The following is a 23274-nucleotide window of genomic DNA, read 5'->3' on the forward strand; positions in this document are numbered from 1 at the left end:
GGGCAGCGACCCCAGGCGGGCAGGGCCGGGCCGGGCCGGCGCTAACTCTGCCCCGAGCCTTTTTGGCCCTGCCGGCCACCGTCGGTGGCGCCTGCGCGCTGGGAGGAGGGGCGATGGCGGCGGCCGGGCTCGGCGGTGTCCTCTGGCAGCGGGCGGCCGCTCGGCTGCGGGCGCTGCGGGTGGCGGCGCCGCTGGGAGCCCGGGCGGGTACGGGGGAGCTCGGGGGGGAGCCGCGGGGAGGCGGGAGGGGTCCCTGAGGGCTGCGGGGTGGTGGCGTGGGGCTGGGAGGGCAGCGCGGCCCCACAGCTCGGCTCGCACCCACCCTGCCTCGGTGCTGTCCCGCAGCCTCGGGGCTGACCTCGGAGATGCTGCCTGGGCCCTACCCGCGGACGCCGGAGGAGCGGGCAGCCGCTGCCAAGAAGTACAACATGAGGGTGGAGGACTACCAGCCCTACCCCGACGACGGCTTAGGGTGAGCTTGGGGGGTTTTGTGCCCCCGGGGCTGCAGCGGCCTCAAAGTCTGCACTGTTGTGTACTGCTGGATGCCGTGCTGTGAGCTTATGGCTCAAAAGGAACACATAAATGCTGTTGTAATGAGAGGGATAAACTCTGTAAATTCAATTTATGGAATAAATATTTCAGAAGCTTAAATTCTGGGAAATATTCAAACTAGTAAAATAGCAGGCAAGAAGGATTCTGTATTTCAGTGAAGTTTACATTTTTTTTCCATGTACCATAGCCTGACAAGCATACCTTGAGGTACGCTATTGAGTACTTTAAAAAAAAAAAAAAAGTACATGCATAGTTCAGGACCCGTAGAAAGTGTTCTTATCTATTTTATAGCGTCTTATACAATGCATATCAAAATTTAATGCAGTTCTTTTGGCTGATTGTCTCCTGTGCACCGGTTTGTCACAGGTATGGTGACTATCCCATGCTCCCTAAACGTTCTGCTCATGAGAGAGACCCCTGGTACCAGTGGGACCAGCCAGATATAAGGCATAACTGGGGAGAGCCGGTAAGAATGCCAGCAGCAGTTTTCATGCCGTTAATGCTACTGTCACTAAATACTAACACACACATCTCCTTAGTGCTTTCTTTGTAATTCTTTGTCCAGTTGCATCCTCGAGTGCAGGGGTGTGTTGCCTATGCACAACACAGGGACAGTCAATTATAAGTAAATTTAGGCTGTGGTCATCAGACTAAATAATTGCTGTGGAAGTGCTGAGGAATGTTAACATCTCATTACCTGTAAGAATAACTTTACAAATTAAACTTTCTTTGCAGCAATGGGAAAGGCTTCTCCATTTTCTTTGCCTGATCTGTCTTGGTATCAGAACTTAGTTCAGGTTCATCTAGCTAAGAAGCCCTCATTTGTGTAAAGGTCCTTCTAGTCCAATGGAAGCAGGTGTTACTGTTTTATTACTCTGGAATTCTTTTGGGATAGAATAGAAATAAGGAGGCTTTCTCTGAAGACAGTGTGCAAGACAGCTTTAAAAGAAATGGACAGACAGAACATCTACATCAACTTGCAAAATCTAAATCCTTCAAGATCTGTGTCAGGAGTAACTTTCAGTTAATACGTGGTCTTTCTGTGAAGGACTGAGATCTAGCAGTGATTACTGAACTTGGTAATTAGCTTGAATGCTTTTTGTTAGAATTAGAGATTATGTAAGCACGTGTATGTCATGTGTCATAGTATAAGCATGCAAGAGCACCCTTTTGTGTGCACCACAGTAAGATTTAAAGTCTATGTTGCAATGACTGCAGAAGCAATTACATGAAAGACCTTGCAGTGATTCTGTGTTGCTTGGTACAGGAATGCTTGTATAGTTACTAGGGCCCTTGAGGTGGGATAAGATCTTTACTTGGAAGAAATGACTCTTGCTTATAATTCATAGCTGTAATTTAGGTTTGAACAAGTGCTTGAAAACAAGGCCTCCTGCCCATACATTGTCCCTAATACCTCATTGCATTTTAGGGATGGCACCATAATGCTCAGGGCAGGATTCAGTTGCTTAATCTCAGATTTTAGTGCCTTTTGCATACCTGAGGGGGTCTGAAATTTCCATGTGGGGTCAGCAGCTGGGGACCTAGTGGAATATACTGGCAGGTGTTGGCAGATGCTTCTGTTTAGGCAGCTGAACTCTGTTCAGTCTGGCTCTCTGCAGTTGATAGCAAAACGGCTGTATATGAAAATTTAAAAGTGGAGAATTTAGAGGTACCTGAGCTGCAAATTGTTGAATTCTCTGCTTCCCATAATGTGATAAGAGAAAAGGTAGAACACGCTTAGGACTTCCCTATGTATGTTTTGAGGCAGAAGCTTGAATGCCCTTCTGTTTCAGTCAAGAAGGACATTAACTTGCTACTGCCCCTGCTCTTGTCATGGAGCAGCAGCAGCAGGTGCTCTGCCTGTTTTGAGAAGCCAGCTTCCAAATGGCAGGTAGTTGCTTCTTTGTTTGAAATAAGTGCTACTTCTGCTGAGGTGTGTGACTGATCTTCCATAAACAGATGGACATGGCCAATTTCTGCCATGCCTTCTCAGCAGCACTGGGGAGCAAATCCAAGGTGGAGTGATTATGCAGATAAATAAAAGGTGCTGGTATGTTATAATTAAGCATGCTTGCCTGGTATAAACAAGGTATTTGGAGTCTTGACTTTTACTGTAATCAACAACTTGCCGTGACTATAGGTGACTTATTGCCTCTGTGAAACATGAAGCATAGCTTCTGGCAGTTTTGTGCATGACAATGCTGTAAATCCTTCTCTCCTAGGTAAGAGCAGCTTGAGTATTGCTGGTAAATGTGTAGTCTTTTTCCTTTGTTCTTTAGATGCATTGGGACTTCGACATGTATATTCGGAACCGTTTTGATACATCCCCCACTCAAATTCCATGGCATACTATGCGCAAACACTTCCTTGTGTTTTTGAGTACCATGCTGATCATGTTTGGCATTGGAGAGTTCTACCCATCTTACAGGCCTGTGGTGAGTTACACCCTAGGGTAAAGGGCGGAACAGTAGCTCTTGCTTGTCACTGTTGATGGCCAGAAGGGTGTTTTTGCTGAAGCTGAGTGAGTGCGAGTGTGAAACCCTGCTGGCAGCCGGGGAGGCCTCTTTCAATCTGAATTATTCTGTTAGCTGGTTTGGCTCAGCTCACAGATTGTCTCAGTGAGCAGTTCCCATTCTTGGGGAACTATTTCTTAATTTTCTTACAGGATCCTTCCTTTGGTCTGGGCATTCTGCTCTATGTGTGTGTGTGTGCGCGCGCGTGAGATGTTTTTTCCTCTTCTTTTGCCCTATGTTTAAGTTATGGCGTGATCTGCATCATTTGGAATCCTTTTGATAAATAAGTCTGAACATATAGAGACGAGCTGTTGGTTGATCAAATGTTTGATGTTTCTGATAAAGGACATGGATTTATACAAAAAAAAAAGTTTGAATGTTAGAGTACAAGGAAAGTCTGGAATGTTCATACCAAAGCACTTAAATATGAATTTAAGTTGTAACTGACAAGCCTTTTTGGGGGGAGGTAAGGGAGGAAGTAGGGGAGAGTGGTGGGAACTGGATGAGATGTTTTCTCCTTACCCCTTTAGTTGCTTGTTTGAATATCATATACATGTATTTGCTGCCATTTTTCTGCTTTTATAGGGACCGAAGCAGTATCCCTTCAATGACCTGTATCTGGAGAGAGGAGGAGACCCCAATAAAGAGGCACCGGTGGTGACGCACTATGAAATCTGAAAGCTGCTGGAAGTGTTTCTCCTGCATCAGCTCTGCAGGGCGTGGCATCTTTAGTGTTCACTGTAACATACAGTAATGGCTGTTCAATGTTTGACCACTAACTGCAGTGAAATATATCAATAATACCTGTTGTGCTAGTTGTCTTTTATCAATTTGAGTAGGTTGAGCGATGACCGATAAAATTAAATGATGCCTGTCATTTTTCTAGACAGGCTGTTACGTGGGGCTAAGTTCTGGGAGCAGTCCCAGGACTGCTGCCACATTTACTTACCTCATGCAAAAATCACCCTTTGCTAAGCCTGTTTATGCAGGAGGCGTTGCCTGTTACAAAGTGGGTTACTGCAGGTGCACCTCGGAATTGAACTACAGCGCAATCACGTCACGTGAAGTGACAGAGGTCCACGAGCACTGATGCCGCAGTTGGCTGCTACGTGACCTGAGTTCTGCCACCAGGTTTAGGGTTAGCCTGACCCACTGAGCGCGCCTCTCTGGCTGCAGACCACAGCCTCCCACGGCTTTATCTGCAGCTTGGTTGCGAAAGCTATGCATAGTTACGTTTGATCAAGCTCCTAGATTATTTTGTGCCACCCTTCCTTTTCCATAAGCTTTCCCCTTCTGTTGCTGAAGGGGGCGATACCTTCAGAACCGATTTATGGTGAAAACTCAGTTCCCCTGTTGCTGTGCCTCTTTGGCTACAGGAGCAGCTGATCACAGCAGGCTAGGGGCCTGGAGTCCTTCCTATAAACCCCACGCCGTGCTTTGCTACCACCACCCTGCCGTGACTCAGTTCGGTGCTTTAAGGGAATTACATTATTTAAAGGGAATTACATTATTTAAAGCAGAAAAAAAGTAAAGGGGGCGGTCCGGGGCCGCGCAGGCGCGGCGGGGCGGGCGGGGCGCGCTCGGGCAGGCGGTGGGGCGGGGGGGGCGGTGCCTGTCGGGCTCCCGGCGGCCACCGGAGCGAGGGCTCAGCTCGGCGGGGACGGCCGGGAGCCGGGGAGGGCCCGGAGCCGGTAAGGGCCGCGGCCGCCCCTCCCTGACCCCCCCCGCTCCGCCCCGCTTGGGCCGGGACCGGGACCGAGACCGAGACCGAGCGGCTGCCCCCGGCCCCAGCGCCCCCGGTCCCGCTGCCTTGCCCTGCCCTGCCCTGCCCTGCCCTGCCCCGGTCTCGGCTCCGTCCCGGTCCCGTGTCCCTGTCCCCGTGTCCCCGCCCCGGTTTCTGGGCTCGGTGCGGAGCCGTCTGTCCCACACACGTCGTGCTCGAGGGGTTGGGGTGCGAGGAGCTCGGTGCCGTGCCCCGGCGGCTGTCAGGGAGGAATGTGCTGAGCTCTGCCCCGCGCAGCCCCGCCTCGTGTCACCAGCTGGGATTAGCGCTGTGCCGCCTGACACCGGGCTCATAGCGGGTGCCCAGGGGGCCGGCCGGGGTGCTGGGGAGCCGGGGAGTTGGGGCAGGAGGGTGCCAGGGCGTTGCGAAAGGAAGGGGCAGCGCAAAGGTTTTGATTGATGCTGGGGTGTGGGGAGCATGGGGCAGACCGCACCTTAACCCTGGTGTCTCAGCCCTAAGGGTGGCTGCTCGCCTCCTGGGTGACCTTGGACAAGTGCCTTCTGTTCCGCTGCCCACGCTTCACCCTTAGCTGAGGGGATCAGATCAGGTCCTTGGCTGGGCAGCAGGAACCCTGCAGGGGTTGGCTGCCCGGCTGGGGGAGGACAGGAAAAGTTAGGGCTGTACCGACAACATTTGGGTGGTGGAAGAGAGAGAAGGCCTTACTAGAGTGACACCAGAGTTGATCATCACAGCAGGTCTTTTACAATGTACTCCGAGCCACAAGTGCTTGAGGGCAGTGCAGGAGAGGAGCCCTGCCTCTGCCAGCCTGCCCCGTGGTGGTTGCGGAGCCGGTGCCCGCACTTGTCGCTGCTTGCTGCGAGCTGCCCGGCGCGGGGAGCGCTGGCACGGCCGGGTGCTGCCGAGCGCTGCTGCCTTGTAAGGGCACCGTGCAGGAAAACGCGGCTGGGGGAGGCTTTGGGGGATCGCTGCTCCCCGCCCGGGGCTCCCACCGCGGCTGCGAGTCGCTGAGACGTTAGATCCGCTATCGGATGTTTGGGGGAGGAGGAGGAGGAGGAGTTGTCATGATTAATTAATTAGAGCTCCTGAGAAAAGCATGAGCTTTCTCGGAAGGCTTAGGTGCTGCTTTGGAGAGGTGACAGCAGGTGGCGATCTGTCCCCGAACATCTGATGGGAGAATCCCACGCTGTGCATTTCTCTCAGGCAGCCACGAGAGGTTGCCATATCGACATATTCACCATACAGAAGAGTAGGGCTCTTCGCTATTCTTAATACTCAGGCGTTTTTTCCTTCCAAACTCAGCCTAGGGATTTAAAGAGGTGCTGCTGCACTGATGCAGAGCCTCAGCTGCGATGGGTCTGGGCTGTTAGCAGCAGGGAGGGTGCGAGCTGGGAGCTTGTACCTTCCGCCTGCTTGTGGTGGCTGCAGGCTTCATCGCTCCCGTACCAGAGGGAGGAGGTCTCTTGGCCATTCTCTAATAATGCTGATGGGCTAATAGCGGAGCTCTCCTCCCAAAAGTAAAGCGGCAGTGAGGCCCAAATGTACAGCCAGCTCCTACAGCTGATGGATTGAAAGTGGAGGAGGAAGAAGCAGGAAGGGGAAGGTAGGGACCGTACCAGCTGTCCTGCTCCCCCACGTGAGCGGAGTCAGGCAGCGCTTTGTGCAGTAGGCCTGTGACTTCTTCTGGGGATATTTTCATTCCCTACTGCTGATAAAGGCTGCAGACCGGGACAATGTTTCTGTGCTAGTGTGGGACACAGACAGGTGGGAGCTGGAACTTGGCAGAAGGGGTGTGATGGAGCCCAAAGGAGTACTATGTAAAGTGTGTGCTGGAAGATAGGAAAATAAGCTTTAGTGGTCTGTTATCGTGATGAGGAGGATGTGGCTTTCCACCTTTGTTCCTGGGCTGCAAGAGGAAATAGTTGCACTTGTTTTGTTGTGCAAGAGTTCTGTTCAGCTTCATCTGGGCCTCAGCTAGGTTGGGGTAAGTTTAGTGTGAGAACAGCAGGTACTTTGAGCTTTGGGAGATACTGCTGCAGGCTAATGCTAGAAAATATCAAATTCTAATTAAACAGCATGTCCTGACAGTACATGGGGGAGAGAGAGTGTGCCCTTATCTTCTGATCGGTAGTAGAGAAGAAACCCTAAATAGGGTGTGGAGTTACTAGGCAGGAGGTCCAAATCCAAGAAGTGATGCTGACTGGATTTCCCCGTGTGTGGGCCGCTGGCAATTGGAGACTGCAGCTTCATACAAGCCACAGGATGATGGAAGACTTTTTCAAAACTGTTTTTTAATATGGTTTGGCCAGGCAGCATGCTGGCTGCAGCAAGCTACCTCTGTGAACTTGGCTAGGAAAAAACAGCCGTGTTTTGGTCTAAGTAAGGCCAAACTCTCAATCACTGACAGTTGTAGCCTGCATCTGGCCAGAGGGAGCTTGTGAACACAGGTTGTGGTTTAACTGCCAGCCTGGCTAATGCAAACAGCATCAAATGGCCGGGAGAGGCTAATCCCAGCAAGCTGGTGAGATGCGGAGTGTTTTGCTGTGCTGCCTGCTTCCAGTCGTACATTATTCAGCATGATATCATCTGAGGGCACAGTTAGCAGCTTTGCTTAGCTAGGATTAAAACTTGCACTGCAGCTAAGCTCAAAAGGTTTAGGAACTGCTCACGAGAGTGATGCTGCTAGCTTGTGAATATCTCCACTCATTATTTATGTCACTGACATGCTTAAAAGGCCTGGGACTGAGAGGTGCTGGGGGCTTTCTTTTCATATAGAATGTGATTCTACATTGAACAACAATTTGTTTGTATTTATATTCAGAGTGTTGCAGCCTCCTGGCTGTGTACTCTTTATGTTTGGCTTTTAGTTATCCTGCAAAATTATTGCCCAACCAGTCTCTCTTTGGTGACGTGGGGAAGTTGTGTTGCCATTTTACAGGTGTTAGTTGATCTATCCAGAGTCGATAAAAAGAATTATTGTCAGAGCTGGGCTTGAAACCCAATGGTTAACTTATGGATCGCTTCCTCTCACCTTCACCTGCCATTTACAAAGTGAAGCAGAAAGGCAAATGATTTTATCCTTTGGCATCTCAGAGGAGTGAGAACAAAGTACGTTAACTGAACTGGCACATGATAGCGTTGCACTTTGTTTTCTGTTGCCACATCACTCTGCTGCTTGGAATTTAGCCTGTCCTGAGATTCCTTTGGCTCCATTTGGCTTCCATATGCTTACACCGACATCGGCTTGTTCAGAGGGAGCAACTAGTGCTTTGCAAATACGTTTAAGTGAATTTCCACAGCTGATTTAAACCAGCCTGGACTGAAGACTTGAGTATGTTGTTTAATTTAGATCACCTTCCTGTAACTGAAACTTGCACATAACTGGGGTACATGGAAAAAGAGCTATGTAGGAAAGAAAATCAAGGATCAGACAGCTGGGATTGTTGTGTGTTTTTTTTTTAATTTAATTTTTTTTTTTTCTTGATTTCTGAAATACCCACATTCATCCCTGTAAAACTGTATTCACCAACTCAGGATGTAGTAAGTAATGTCTCTGAGAACAATTTGTTCTCTTAGGACTATAGTAAAGGGGCTATTTTGTTACTGGTATGATTATTTTCATGTTGGCTTTGTCTGGCTACTCTAACTGCTGTGTGAAATTACTTCTAGCCTAGAAAATGAAGCTAAAGGAGATTGAGCGAACAGCTGTCCAGGCATGGAGTCCAGCAAACAACCACCCCATTTATCTAGCAACAGGTAAAGTTTTTCACAATTCAATAAAATTGAAGTACGAGTCACAGAGAGGCTGTTATGTACAGCTGTATTGGTTTTAACTTTCAACAATTCCCACTTTAATAACCTCTGGAAAGCTTAGAAGCAACATGCTGAAAACATTACAGTGTTTTCTGTTTTTTGTTTGTTTGTTTGTTTGTTTGTTTGTTTTGTGACCTCCAGAGGATTACATTCATGGCTTAATTTGACCACTTGAAGGGCTGTGATTTTTCAAAGGGTGAAAACACTTTTTTTTTTTTTTTTTAATTTAATTTCTATTTAAGCTTGTATGACCTCCAGTACCTGCTTGCTATAAAAAAATAAAACAAAATCAGGTTATTTACTTGGGATGTCACAAAGTTCACTCTTATCATGTTCATTTCAGCTTACTTTCACTTTGATGGTTTTCATTAATCATCATGTAGCTTGGCAGCCAAAGAATAAAATTTTCTTCTTTGTAATATTGCCTGTTTTGATTTACATTCAATTTTCAACATTTTCAAAACCTTGAATTTCCATTTCTTATATTAATCATTATTCGCTGCTTATATAATCAGATTATTTCCTGAAACATGAAGTCAGCCTGTTCACTGAGATGGCAGTAGGCAGTTGGCTGCTGCAGGGAAAGTTAACATCCCAGCCAGACCCAGTACATAGGTGAATTTAGTGTTCATGTGGAACTGTCAGCTTGGGTTGTCCACCCAGCACAATTAGGCCTGTCTCTTGTCTGGGTTGTGCAGGGCTGCCATATTGTTCTGTTTTTTTTTGGGGGAGTGACTGTCAAAAAAGTGACTAAAGTTCAGCCGTGGCCTTAAAAACATTACCACTTTTGGGGTAGATAGTCTATTTTGTGTTTCTCTAATAAGGCCACAGTTTTGGTTGGACCAAATGACTTGGCTTCGATCTGATTTTGATCAGAGGTTGCATTGTTTCATTATTTGTACTGCTTTTTTATAGTCTCTTGGGCGCTTCCCCCGCCATAGTCAGTTGCAAAGCATCCCTCTGGCAGCTGGGTGACTATTTGCATGGCAGTGTCCCATTAGGCAATGTTAGGTCTATTTTTAGCTTTTATTCTGTAAGCTAGGGAGAAGGAAGGAAGCCATCACTATTTGGCTGCCAGATCTCTGTGGGTCATCAAGGAATGTTTGGTTGGCTAAGGTTGAAGAACTTCTGGCGTAGACTAAGTTTAGAAGTTATGATTGTGACCTCGGGTCAAGGTTGAGGAACAGTGTAGAGGGGTATTTGGGATCATAATTGTATCTGGGTTTCATGATGCAACTGTATTTGTAATTTAGGTAAAGCCTTAATATCAGAAGATTGGGCTGTTTGGATAAGGTGTAGGAATTATATCTATCCCAAGAGGGGAAGGTGTTTGCACAGCAGTTACCCGGGTGCCCAGAATTTCTTGAAGTTCTAATTTCTTTCAAAGCCTTTGTAATAGTAGTTGATTCTGAGATATTCATCCATTTACTGTCTCTGAATGGGCACAGTATCAATGTTGTGTTGACTCTCAAGGGTAGATTGGTTACCAGTTCCTTGCTTTATTTATATCTTGTGCTCTTGAAAACCGTACCCAGTTCTAAGTATTACCCTTGTACTTTTGCTAGGAACATCTGCCCAGCAACTGGATGCATCCTTCAGTACAAATGCCACCTTGGAAATATTTGAGGTGGACTTCAGGGATCCCTCCCTGGACATGAAGCAGAAAGGAACACTTCCTGCCTCAAACAGGTATTAGTGTCTCATACTAACATACTGATTAGTGGAACTGAAAAGGGCTTTCCTTGTGCAAGAAAAGAGAGGGAGAGAGTGTGTTTCCAGGGTATAAAGTGATCTTTTGAATCAGTTTACATCTGTCTGTGAGGACTGAATATTTTTGGCTTTACGTAAATCATGCTTGGTGTTTGGTAATGCAGAATGTCTAGTCTTCCACCAAATACTGTGGCCTGTGTCAGCTTTATTTTCTTCTTCTTCAGGTTCCATAAGCTGATCTGGGGTAACTTTGGAAATGGGTCCCCGGAGTCCTCTGGAGTGATCATTGGCGGAGGCGATAATGGGGTATTGACAATGTACAGTGCGCATCGGATCTTGGCTTCGAAGAGCGAGCCTGTAATTGGGCAGACAGAGAAGCATTCAGGGCCTGTTCGAGCTCTTGACTTTAACCCTTTCCAGGTATGTAACATAAAGATACTTATAAACAAATGAAAGTTAACCCCATGAGCTATTCCCCTTGTGTATAGAGATTTATTAACTGAAGAAGCAGCTTTTAACCTGAAAGAGGCATGGTAGCTGTGACACAAGAGTGACTTAGAACTCTGATTCAGGCTCTGTTGACAACTTTGCCACTGAATTCCTCAGTGACCTGGACCAAGTCATCTTATTTCACCACAAAACATGACTTGTACTGCTGTTATACATTAGACCATTGACTGTTTGAAATCAGAACATCTTTGTTTGTTTCTTCAGTTGGTGTCCAGTTCAGTGGGTTCTGATCACACTTGAAGGGACTACAAAATAAGCAAGAAATGAACAGAACACAATTTCCTATAGTAACACAAAGGCAAATTGGAATTTGTCCACGGACCCTTTTGGGAAGCCTGTACCTTCTCAAAAGGAATGTTTTTGATGCCAGGTTGCAGGGCAAAGGCTCAAATACCCAGAGGCTGGCTTTCAGACCTGTGGTAGAGTTCCATGATGAGTAACACTAGCTGATGACAAATCTAGCTTGCTAGACAAATTTTAAACAGGTTTCTACCATGGCATGGCTGACGACATGGGAGGCCAGAAATGTACTCGGTTTATAATCCTGTTAGTATCTTCTTAGCATTGACTGTGAAATGCAGGTCTTATCTGACTTTGGAAGCTTTGAGTTTTTTTACTTACATTTATTTTTAAGAAATCTGTCCTCTTTCCCAGTAAGTAGGAGTTTCAGCTGAGCATCTGTTTTTTTTTTCCGCAGAGTAACCTCTTGGCTTCTGGAGCCAATGATTCTGAAATTTTCATCTGGGACTTGAATAACTTCAGCGTGCCTATGACTCCAGGGGCTAAATCACAGGTAAACTGGGTTTTCCTCTGGGCAATACCCATGCAGTTTTATATATCAGTAGGCAAGGTAAAAGGTGTGAGTGTGTGGAGTCATCCTGGTCTAAACACTCTGAAGAGAGAATGATCTTGACTTTTGTCAGGAGAAAGATGAATCATAACTGAATGAAGGGTTTCATTCTGGGATATGGAAAGAGAGTTGTAAGGGGAGGGAAGATAGGTTGGAAGTTGCGATAGAATGCACTTTGTGTGGATGGGTAAGATCTTTGTGGGTTTGAATCATATACCTGACCAGTTTATGTCATGATCCAGCTGTGGCATGTGTGATGGATTAAGAATGCTTATTGAACCCTTATTGGACACATGATTTATGATACACTTGGTCAATGCAGAATCCAGTACCTGTTCCCAAGATGCAAAGGTGCTTTTCTGAGTGACATTCCCCCACAGAGTTTGGTTGTCCACTGTACTCTCTGTGGAAAGAACTTTGCCTGCTCCCTAGTGATTCTGGACAGTGCTCCTATTATTTGCAGTTGCTTGATCAGTGATGGAAAAGAGGAACCTATATATTCTCAAATCCCTGACATTAGTCAAGCTAATGTCAGAATCCTGTGATCGGTGTTTCCTCAATGCAGGGATAATGGAACTATGGCCTTTCCTATCTTGGCAGCCTCATGAAGACATCAGTGTTGTGTCCTGGAATCGGCAAGTGCAGCATATCCTGTCCTCTGCTCACCCCAGTGGCAAGGCCGTGGTTTGGGACCTCAGGAAGAATGAGCCTATCATCAAAGTCAGTGACCACAGCAACAGAGTGAGTGAAGACTGTCATTCTGACTTGCTTACAACATGCCACCACCATAACTGCAAAGCAGTGGCACAGGCTCTTGGGATCAAGTGCTTGTAGCGTGGGAGCTGTTGTGACTGGTTTTCTTGGAGCTACAGCATCAAAGCATCTCTCTTTTTTTTTTTTTTTTTTTTCCTCAATGAACTGCAAAAACAATACCCTAACCATAAGTACAGCACACCCTTGTTTTACATTTCTGTCTTTGCAGCTTATTTATGAGAGGCCTCCTCTGTTTTAACCCTAACTGTCTTCCTAGATCAACTTTGAACGACTCCTTCAACTTCTGTATGGTTAGAGTTTTTTGGCTGTGTAGAGAAGGTAGAAGTACTTGCTTTCCACAGCAAGACATTGCTATGCTTGCTTTATGTCAAGTATTCTAAGCAAGTTAATTACAGAACAATGTGGCTCTGTGCCATTTGCATCATTGCAAGGTTGCATTGCTGAATTTTCATTCTGTGCTATTTTTGTCTCTAGATGCATTGCTCAGGAATGGCCTGGCACCCTGAAGTCGCAACCCAGTTAGTCCTTTCCTCTGAGGATGACCGCTTGCCAGTGATCCAAATATGGGACTTACGTTTTGCTACCTCACCTCTGAGCCAGCTGGAAGGGCATGCTAGGTGAGGACCCACATGTCATGTTGCCTTTTCAAGGATCTCCATTTTTAAAAGGCCAACATCTGGGAGACTGGACTTTGGAGAACTACAATTATTTATTTGTTTTAGGCTGTTTTGTTTCACGGTTGACTCTGGTTTTAGCTGGGATGAAAACCAGTGTTCTGAACTTAAAACGACGTGTACCAGCACTTCTTGTTGGTAGGATAGGAGAGAGGGCTGGGTATGAAGTATGTTTTCTTTCCTATCTGTTTTAGGGGAGTTCTGTCCGTCTCTTGGTGCCAGGCTGACCCTGAATTGCTGCTGAGCAGTGCCAAAGACAACCAGATCTTGTGCTGGAACCCGAGTACAGGGGAGGTACATAACAGCAGCTATAAGTACACATCTGCTTTATACGGAGCTGTGTGCTATGCTACATGTGTGTCCCTTTTTTGTATCCATGTGGAGTGTCAATATCATTTCTGTAGTATGTCTTCTGCATTCTTTCTTTCTGGAGCAAATGAGAATGTTGTGAGAGACTAAATAAGACTAAAAACAACAGGGATGAGCAGAGATTTCCTCCGACGTATCTGTGTGCAAAAGTTGTACAAGGAAGAAAGCTTTAACTATAAACTTAGTTTCAACTAATTATAATTACTCCCTCTGTGTTCACCCATATAGTGTTCTCTATGTTTTTACTTCTTCTTCCTCCTTTTCTTAGAGTGCTAAAAAAAAAAAAGTGGGGGAAAGCTTTAAGGAGAACGAGGATCATTTGTTAGAGTTATTGAGAGGGGAACAATATAATAAGCCTGCAAACTTCATTTGTAGTACAGCATTTTCACATATAGTTGCTTACCTAGTTCAAAGTTACTATCTCTGAATACTTAAATATCACAATGGTTTTAAACATTTTTAATGGGACTATGTAAAAATTTCTCTGCACACCTACTTATTCAATTACGAGTTTCTGCATAAAACTGAATTTTGAACTTTGAACAAAATTCACTGTGTTGATCTTGATGATAGCACAGGGAAAGTACTCTTACCATACTGAGCAAAGTCCAGCTGTGAGTCCTAGGCTGGATTCATTTTACTGGGGCAATTTTTTTAGCTGACCATCTTTGCCTTGGAGACAAAAAAATAAAATAAATTAAACTATTTTTGTAAAAGACATGAAATGCTGTTGTTACAGTTTCAGGGGATATGAAGCTCACTGTGCACAAATGTGTAGTGGTTAGAAGAGAATCAGACTCTGAAATGTTCCTGATGTCTTGATTTTTACTAAAGCCTTTTCACTATATTTTAAAGGAAGAAATTAAAAGCCAAATTTACTGCAGCTAGTTTATCTTTATGCATGCTGATGTAGATTTGTAGAGTTCAAATTCAAGTTGGGCATCTATGCACATACTATTTTTAGGAGGTTTTCTTGACTTAGTGCTAATTATTAGAAAATTTTCAAGTGATACAAGACGTAGGAGAGTTTTCAATAGTAACAAAAGGGCATTTACAATGCTGATCTGGTAATTTGGGAGGAATGGTTGGTTTGGTTTGGAAGAGATTTTCTTTTGGGGAAGGATTATTTGTTAAACTGCTTAAAAATAAATACATATATTTTATTAGAAGTGAATGCAAAGTTTTATACCTAGGAACAGAGAGCAAAGATCATGTTTTCACATAGAATGAAGCAGTGATTCGGTATGCTGGAAAGCATTGTGCCTGTGAGGCATAAAGCAAATCTCTTCATTTTACAAACTGGAGGCTCAAAGTCGAGGTTGTGTCAGTGTGTTGCCCCAAATCAGGCAAAATGTCTGTGACTGGTCATGAACTGAACTTCAGATTTTTGAGTGCTTGACTTGTTGTCTACAATATCCTTCATAGTTTCTCTACAGCTATTACAGCCCTCTTTTCTTGTTCTACTTCTTTTCTGTAGGCTTTTATTTTCCGTGTCAAATGTTTTCTTCTAGACTACCCTTTCTGTTTACACATTCTTGATCATGACACCTTGCCTATTGGCTTCTGGTTTTCTTGCGTTGTTTTCTGGTGTCTCCTGTGGTTAACAGCAGGTGCAACAATGCTATTGTACTCGGGTACAGTAGTACTTAGAAAGCAGAAAGAAATCCCAAAGTAACAATTGAGTTTTGCTCTACCATTAGAATCCTATTGTTTAGCAGCTTTTTGTGGCTTTCTGTTGTTTGGGCTCAGTGTGTTACAACTCTGTTGCAAATGCATCCTTCAAGCTAAAATATAAGACTCGTATACAATGGTGGTATGTAAATAAGTCTAACACACTTGTTGTGGGCAAGTAATTTGGGGAAAGCAGAGGGCTATTCTTATACTGTGTGCTTCTGTCTTCTCTTTTTGTGATAGATGGTTTACGAGTTACCAATTCAGAGTCAGTGGTGCTTTGATGTTCAGTGGTGTCCTAGGAATCCTTCAATCTTCTCTGCTGCCACTTTTGATGGATGGATCAACATTTATTCTGTTATGGGTGGGAGCCTGGAAGCTCAGCAGAAGACACAGGCTGACAAGGTAAAGTCCCATGAATGTATTTTGTCTTGAGGGATTGGCAGTTACTCTCCTGACTTCTGAGAGCATTAGAAGCACGCATTTCACGTTTTGACTTAAAAGACAAAACGTAGGTCTTGCCTGGGATCCTTTGGCAACCTTAGCTAGCCCAGCCTGGTATTGCTTCTTTTCAGGTATGCCAGTCAGAGGTCTTTTGGAGCTACACCATGCGATCCTGTCAAGCTTGAACAGGGTTATCCTTGGCTAACACCAAATCTATGCCAATAATGTTAAAAATAAAGAATGCTTGTGAACAGCATTGTGTATATATACTCGCCAACTCCCTAAACATCAGAAATCCAGATCAGAGGCTACTTCTGACATACTCTTGTCTAGGCAATAAAGTCTGGAGAGGTTATTTCACCAGCCTCACTGAAGTCCTATAAAAGCTTGAGACAGTCTTTAAAGCTAACTAATTTGAAAGATTCAAGCAACAGGGAGTCAGCATTCCTTTATGAGCAATACAAGAAATAAATTGACAACTTTTGACCATATTTTGTCACTGTCTTGCATAAAACAAGTAATTTTGTAATTCCTGTGTTTATGAGCTGAGTGCTAAGCCAAGCAGTATTTGTTAGGGAATTTTTGTCTTGCTAAGGAAACTTGCTCGAAAGTCTCTCAAGGTGAAGTTTTGTTGAGAAATCATTTCTAGGACTGTTTGGAAATTCCGTTTGTCTTACATTGGGCTTGGTAATATTTCAGGAAGAGATGCTGTAATAGTCTCTTTCTTCATCAGCAAGGAGCGTAACTATTAGTAGTATTTTTTTTGTGTTTATTCCATACAGACAGGAATTGAATTGCATCTTATCCCTTTCTCTATCTGATTCTAGATCTCTTCCTCCTTCAACAACCTGGATCCCTTTGGCACAGGACAGATCCTTCCTCCTTTGCAGGTGCCTGAGCAAGTAGCTCAGACCACTTTGATTCCACCACTAAAAAAGCCACCAAAGTGGATTCGCAGACCTGTGGGCGTTTCATTTGCAGTAAGTGAATAGAGTATCCTTAGGTGAAAATGCAATAAATTGTGTCTTCTAGTAATGCAATCTCTTTCTTTCTCTGTGAAAATATCTTCCTGCTGCTAGTTGTTTTAATGCCTGTTTAAGACACTATGTGGTTTCCTATATAGGGAAGCTTTTTTGCTCAGTGTTCAGGTATGTTTCCAACATGAAAAAGTTCTGTTGCAGAGAATGCGAGGTTATAAGGAGGAGTTAACAGAGCTAGGAAAGACTCATAAATCCTTTCTTTGTAGGCTGTGGCATGCATTTCCATTTTCCTGTCTTTCTGCTCTCTATCCAAGTATTTAATTTTCTTCCCCTCTTTCCTCCTTAAATCAAAACTCTGGATTTTTCTTCTAGCCTGTCTTTACTTGTTTTCTGTCTGTCTAGTACCTGCTATTTGCATGATGGCTTTCACCATTGCAGCCTACCTCTCTGTGTCAGAAAAGAACAAACAGTTCCAAATGGTATTTCTTCCTCTCTACCTTTCTGGCATTTGCAATTGGCTGTGCCTGACAGCACATACATGTCTTCGTTATCAGTGGGAACTGCAGCTTCCTCAGCTGGAAGAGCTTGTGATGGGAACTCCCTCGGTGTTCCTACTATCCATACATGTGAAACTTTGGGTTCCTTGTGATCACAGCTGGAGCTTGAGTCTGCCTTGCTAAGTGAGAGCTAAGAGAGGTGTTTTTACTTTTGTTTATTAAAAAATGTTTACTTTGTCTGTCTCTCTTTCTCAGTTTGGAGGAAAACTGGTTACCTTTGGTCTTACCAAAGCTCCTGGACAGCAAATGCAGCAGACTTACCCACACCAGGTCTTCATCAGTCAAGTCACTACTGAAACTGAATTCCTGCTCCGATCCAGAGAACTGCAGATGGCTCTGCAGTCGGGAAACCTCCTTGATTACTGCAAGGGCAAGATCCAGACAGCCAAGTTGCAGTTTGATGAGAACCTATGGAACTTCTTGAAGGTAGGATGGCAATGGTGAAGCACAGAGGTCATTTCTTTTGCATTGCTGGGGTGAAATGTGCTGGTTATGCTCCTCTCTAGTCTTTTATATTTCTGTTCTTTAAGATATAAAATCAAACTGAATTGACTAGTTAATTACTGGTCTAAAGGAAATCTTGATAGTTTTTTTTACAGACACTCACAGGCAGCCTGCTTGCCTTTGTGGAAATATTGGGATCTTTTCCATAGCATAACATTTGAATGGAGAATCTGGTCTCTTGAATGGGGGGCCAGTTGCTGTCTAGGTGGTGACAAGAGTCTTTGTGACAAAGGTCATTCCAACAATGTCTTCAGAAGCGTTGGATGAGATACCTCAAAATGTCATTCTACTGAATTCTTGTGATTCAGAATGCCTGTAGTCCTACAAAAAAATTCCAGGACAGGCAAGACCCACTGCTATTGATTTTCTTAAACTACAAACCAAGCATCTTAATTCTGTACAGAATACTGTCCTGCATGACCATTTCTGCATCTGCAGGAACAGTTTCTACCAACTGTTTACAAGTATCTTATCTATGTACAGATTGTTCAGTTCTATAGTAGGAACAGCCTGGAAGACTTAATGAAACAGCCAGGTTCTCCTTGCAAGACATTAATCACTCATTAAAGCATACAAGTAGTGTGTATGAAGTGTGCTGTGTACAGCTTGTGGGCAATTCTGGGACTGTCTGAAATCTCCACCTAGAGAGCTTCTGTAACAATTAGTTAACTTTTTTTTTTTTTTTTGTGAAGCTAGCTAGGAGTTCAGGCAACCACCTTGTTTCATCCAGACTCAGATCAGTCCATTGTCACTGCACAAAGATCAGCCTAGCAAATCCTGGACCATCCAGAGAATTAATGACCAAATGTACTAAATATGCACAAAGGCATAGCTCTGACTCTAGGTTGCGCCTAGTTGTAACTATATGACAGAACTTGAATTTCACCCTTTTTGTTACCTTACATTCTATAGATTTACTCATGGTATTCACTGGGTGTACTTGTCATAGTTCTTTATCTATAAGATGAGCTGTAGACTTTGTTGCTGCTAGAAGTAGCCAGCCGTTGGCAGTGTGTAGATGTCTCGGATTTTACATATTTTTCTTGTCTTTTTCTTTGTCCTTTGTGACTCAGGTGAACCTGGAGCAGGAATCCAGGACTAAACTCCTCAAGCTGCTGGGCTACAATAAAGAGGATCTGCAAAAAAAGGTAAGGGTGTCTTTCAATACAGAGAAACCTTTACAGGACTAAAGCTGCTGCAGGAAGGTTGTGGGGTCACTGCTGGAAATGAGTGAGTGCCCTCGCAGCACACACAGAACCAAAATGTATGAAATTTCTGCTGAGGGTCACCTGAAATCCTCATTAAAAAGTGAATGTGGGAACTTGTAAGAGTATAACAGTAGCTTTACTGGATCAGACCAGAGGGATCTTGAGCCCTGTTATCTTACTACCAGTCATTGCTGCTCAAAAGAGCATATAACAGCAGCACAGTTGTGAGAGCTGCTTCTAGCATCCAGCTCTCTGTGTCTCAGAGTTCCTCAGCCAGAAAGAAGATGACAAACGAAGATAGTCTGGCACAGCGCTGTTGGAACTTCAGGGGAGCAACATGCACCTTTCAGCACCATGGGCAATGCTCTAAAAAGGATAAATGACCTCTGCTGGGTGCCCAGCCAGGAATAGGGAGAGGTGGAAGTTTTCAAACAGGTGAAAGAGCCAGGGGAGTTGTCTGGGACTTGTCAGTCACTTGGTGGCTTTGCTGCTCATGTGTTTGACTTTAACAGGGGCTTCACCCAGGGAATGTCTCTTACTTTTTTAGATCGCCTCATGTTTGAGTAACGGGATCCCAGATAAACAGCCCCTTCCTGAGGCCAATGAGGCAAACACTGCACAGACAGATCAGGTATGTCCTGTACATCTTGCCAGTCTGGGAGAGCAGCGGAGGGCAGAATGAACAGGAAGGTTTAATTCCAACCACAAGTTGTTGGGCTTAATGCAGGAATCGCAGAGGGCAGTTCACAGGCCTGTCTGACCCTCACAGGGTCAGACTAAGCGATCATAGTGGTCCCTTCTGGCTTTAAAACAAATCAGCGAATGATGAAGACGGACTCCCGGCTGTTAACCCTGCAAGAAGGCTTGCTTCACCAGTGCTGATATCTTCAGTGATAGACTTAGCTTCAGCCCAGCTTAACTTCATGCTACAGTTCTGGATTTCCTCTGTGAAGCTTCTGCTGTGGTATTTCTTTTGCATTTCTTTCCTTTTCACCTCTATCCTTTGAAATGTATTTTCATATGATTTCGGGATGTCCAACTTCACATGCCTTCCGAGGCCTGGTTCAGCATCTTCTGTAATTTTGTTCTTCTAAGGAATCTAAACCTGCTGTCCTCAAATTAGTGATCTTCACAAGCCTTAAACACTTGTTGAGGTATTCTAGTGGTAACATTTGTATCCTGCATTCCCATCAAGCACCAAGCATGTCTGTGATCCTGTTTATTAATTACAGGTATTCCTTGTTGGGCTTGTCCCTGCTCCACGCAAAATTGTACAGCTTGCTGGCAGTTGAGTAAATGAATGCTGTCCAGCAAAATGTCATTGCATGTCTTACACTGTCAAGTCTCCTAAGCTTTGTCAATAGTCACACTTTTCTTGTTGCTACCTCGGTGAAACTGTGCACGTTGGTAGTGCATTGACAGGAGGCATGAAGGGTTTCCAAGTTGAAGTCAGATTTATATGAGCATTCTCAACCAAATGAAGAGCAGCCCCACCACACCCTGTAAACCATTAAACTGTTTTGGGCAGCATCTGTGTGTTCAACGAATAAAGTAACCTCTTGCACTCTTTGCACAGCTTTTGATAAATACCAGTGATGATGTAGCTGCTGTTTCCTCCTCTTCAGCCTTTTTTGACAACCTCATCCCACAGAATATGAGCGCATTGGAGATTCCTGTCACAGAAGGTATACTATATGAAGGTTTTTTCTGCTGTCTTTAGATAATGGGAGGAGGGTAAACCATAAAATTCTCTAGGGACCAGGAAGAATTTGGTCCACTCCATCAGATGGATACCTTTAAAACACATGATGCACCCTACTGTCATGCATCATGTCGCAGCATTGTGCAAAAAAATACTCTTCACAGATAAGACGCCTGTTAAAAGTGGAGGAGAAATGTCTAGATGATGGAAGAGTTACTGTCAAATCAGTGGGTCTGTTTGTTTGTTTAACTGCAAAACCTGATTTGTGTTTCCAGATCTTCCTTTAGCTGGACTTCCATATGTTTTATTTGTCTTTTACTGTCTGCTCTTTAAAATGCGTGATCAGTGCATCTGTATGGTGCCCCTGTGGGTTGACTCTGCTTTCTCACCTCTGTAGATACAGATGGACTCATCAGCCAAGCTCTTTTGTTGGGGAACTTTGAGGGTGCAGTGGAGCTGTGCATGCGGGCAGAGCGCTTTGCTGATGCCATCGTCTTAGCTATAGCTGGTGGGGAGAACCTCCTAAAGGAGACACAGAAGCGCTACTTTGCCAAGCAGAAGACAAAACTCTCCCTGGTTAGTGACTGTTTTGTTTACCCACAGAACAGGGGAAGGTGTGTGATACTATGGCAGATGTTTGTCTGAATATATGGAAATGCTTTGGCAGGAAGTAGAATGTCAGCAGAATCCATTCACCTCCTCTTGGCTAGACATTTACTCTGATAGTTTTATGACGTTGTCTTGTTACCCACCTAGAGTGTCTGTTCTTTGTTCCTTTCTTTTCATTTAACAGTTTCTGCCTCAGCTCCCCAAGCCTGTAACCTGTTGAGCATACTGCCCCTTTACAGCTCAGCTAGGAGAGTCCTGGCTTATTTATAGCCTAATGAGGTTGGAAAAGGGGTAACAAGGGTTGCCAAAGCCTAGCACTGTATTCCCAATCATTAATACTAGCTGCTCTGAAACAGGGCATGCCAATCTTTAGTCTTGCCTAGTGTGGCTGCTTTTATCTTCAGTGCTTTTTTGGGCTTTTCTCTTTCTTTGGAGGCATTAGGCATCAATTACTGCTAACACTGGAGTGCTGAGATTGGTGGACTTTAATGTGCAGTGAGGTAGTAGAATCATACTGGGAAGTGTGTCTGAGAGTGAGCTATCCCTGCAAATGCGCTTGTCTGAGCAGTCAGTATATCTTAGTCTTCAGTCACTGACAGGCCTTCTTTTTTCCTCACAGCTGCTGTCCTCCATTGTGCAGCAGAAGTGGCAAGATATCGTTTGTACGTGTGATCTACAGAGCTGGAAGGAGGCACTGGCCATCTTGTTAACATACGCAAAGCATGAGGACTATACCCAGCTCTGTGGTATGCAGTGTTGCTATCTTCTGATAAGACATTCCCTGGGGAAGGCATTTCTGGACTGCTTACCCTAAGAAGCAGACACAGTTGAGGAAGGAAAGCACTTCTTATTACAGCTAGCTGGAAGTCTCAAGTGTGGACTGTTAAATTAGTAGAATGAGTTATGTACACTTTAGTTGACAGTCATGATTTAAAATATGTGCTGGTATTTCCTGTCACCTCAGTCAATAACTTGGAAAAAAAAATCAGAATGGGCAACAGGCGGAGGTACTAACTGTCATATTTATTATTTTATTCTGTGGAGACAGGGATTTCCTTGACAGTAGAAGGTCAGGTGGCTTCACTCCATCTGGAAGGGTTTTTTCTGTCCAGCAGGTTCCTCTCTCTTTTAAGCTCAGAGATGGGTTAATGACTGATGGCTTCAGTAGTTTTCTCAAGCCTGTTAAAAGCCAAACATGCTCAGCAGCGGGTTGTTCTGATAAGGTAAAGTTAAGGGGCAATCTAGTGACTGAATCTGAAGAAATGTTACTTAGCTGGCAACTAGCACCTGGCTGACAGGAATGGCTAAGCTCTGTTGGAGAAGTGCCAGCACTTCATACAAGTAAGATGATGTAACTTGAAATGCAAGAAAACGGGGCATCTAGTACAGACCGAAGTGTAGGGCAGGAAAGTTGCCCTGGCAGTGGCAATAGTGAGATAGCTCCAGGTCACCTTTATCTCCTAGCTTTTGCTGAACATTGATAACTATCAGATTACGTATGGTCTCTGATACTGGACATAACTGTTGCTGGGAGATATCCACACCTTACTGGAAAAAGAGCATTGGAGATTTTGCCAATTTAATCTGTTATTTTTAAGGCTTGTCCCTTCTTTTATAGCTTAGACAAATAAGAATTGATAGATGTATAAAGAAATGACTTCTCTTTTCAAACAAATTGACTTTGGTATTCCTTAATGATGCCAATTTTTCTGTGTTAACCCAGAATTAGGTTCAGATCAAAAGTTGGCAACATCTTTTCATGCCAAGCTAGAGTAATATTGCTAAGAGAGGAGCTTTGGTGATTATGAGCTCTTCAAATACTAAGTGTTAAATGTTGGCTGTGTTTCTTCCTTTGTAGACATGCTGGGTGCCCGCCTAGAGTCGGAGGGAGATGCGGCCCTGTCCAATGATGCCTGCCTCTGCTATATCTCGTCAGGAAATGTGGAGAGGTTGGTGGAATGCTGGGTAAAAAACCATGAGACTTCGTCACCCCTTGCCCTGCAGGTACAGGTGCTATGATGTTGGTTTGACTTCTCTCTAGGCCAGTCTGGTAACCCTAATCTGTTTCATCATCACATCAAGCACAGAATAGC

At 44.5% G+C, this 23274-nt stretch overlaps 2 protein-coding genes across 4 annotated transcripts in view; both read left to right on the forward strand.

Moving 5' to 3' along the window:
- Nucleotides 1-48: 48 nt before the first annotated feature.
- Nucleotides 49-3873, forward strand: NDUFB8 (NADH:ubiquinone oxidoreductase subunit B8). Its single transcript, XM_068689658.1, has 5 exons — nt 49-207; nt 346-472; nt 919-1018; nt 2832-2987; nt 3651-3873. Exons 1-5 carry the CDS (start codon nt 114-116, stop codon nt 3741-3743), a joined length of 570 nt encoding a protein of 189 aa, XP_068545759.1. The 5' UTR covers nt 49-113; the 3' UTR covers nt 3744-3873.
- A 745-nt stretch (nt 3874-4618) lies between these two features.
- SEC31B (SEC31 homolog B, COPII coat complex component) overlaps nt 4619-23274 on the forward strand; it is a 30489-nt gene continuing 11833 nt past the window's right edge. For 2 of the 3 annotated variants that reach the window (XM_068689659.1, XM_068689661.1), the window contains exons 1-17: nt 4619-4756; nt 8474-8562; nt 10185-10308; nt 10554-10749; nt 11537-11632; nt 12290-12430; nt 12938-13080; nt 13332-13431; nt 15421-15582; nt 16449-16601; nt 17354-17584; nt 18736-18810; nt 19418-19501; nt 20447-20555; nt 20970-21148; nt 21801-21927; nt 23040-23185. In XM_068689659.1, coding sequence (XP_068545760.1) covers nt 8484-8562; nt 10185-10308; nt 10554-10749; nt 11537-11632; nt 12290-12430; nt 12938-13080; nt 13332-13431; nt 15421-15582; nt 16449-16601; nt 17354-17584; nt 18736-18810; nt 19418-19501; nt 20447-20555; nt 20970-21148; nt 21801-21927; nt 23040-23185 — 2145 coding nt within the window. In that variant the 5' untranslated portion in view covers nt 4619-4756; nt 8474-8483. Of the gene's footprint in view, nt 4757-7562; nt 8145-8473; nt 8563-10184; nt 10309-10553; nt 10750-11536; nt 11633-12289; nt 12431-12937; nt 13081-13331; nt 13432-15420; nt 15583-16448; nt 16602-17353; nt 17585-18735; nt 18811-19417; nt 19502-20446; nt 20556-20969; nt 21149-21800; nt 21928-23039; nt 23186-23274 lie in introns of those variants that run through there. The other variant, XM_068689660.1, reaches the window with a different exon arrangement.

The sequence above is a fragment of the Anas acuta genome, chromosome 7, assembly GCF_963932015.1.
Source record: "Anas acuta chromosome 7, bAnaAcu1.1, whole genome shotgun sequence".
Lineage (NCBI taxonomy): Eukaryota > Metazoa > Chordata > Aves > Anseriformes > Anatidae > Anas > Anas acuta.

Coding starts and splice junctions, on each gene's coding strand:
- NDUFB8 (XM_068689658.1), top strand. CDS start 114: ATGGCGGCGGCCGGGCTCGGCGGTGTCCTCTGGCAGCGGGCGGCCGCT. Junction 208..345: donor GCCGCTGGGAGCCCGGGCGG/GTACGGGGGAGC, acceptor GCTGTCCCGCAG/CCTCGGGGCTGACCTCGGAG. Junction 2,988..3,650: donor ACCCATCTTACAGGCCTGTG/GTGAGTTACACC, acceptor CTGCTTTTATAG/GGACCGAAGCAGTATCCCTT.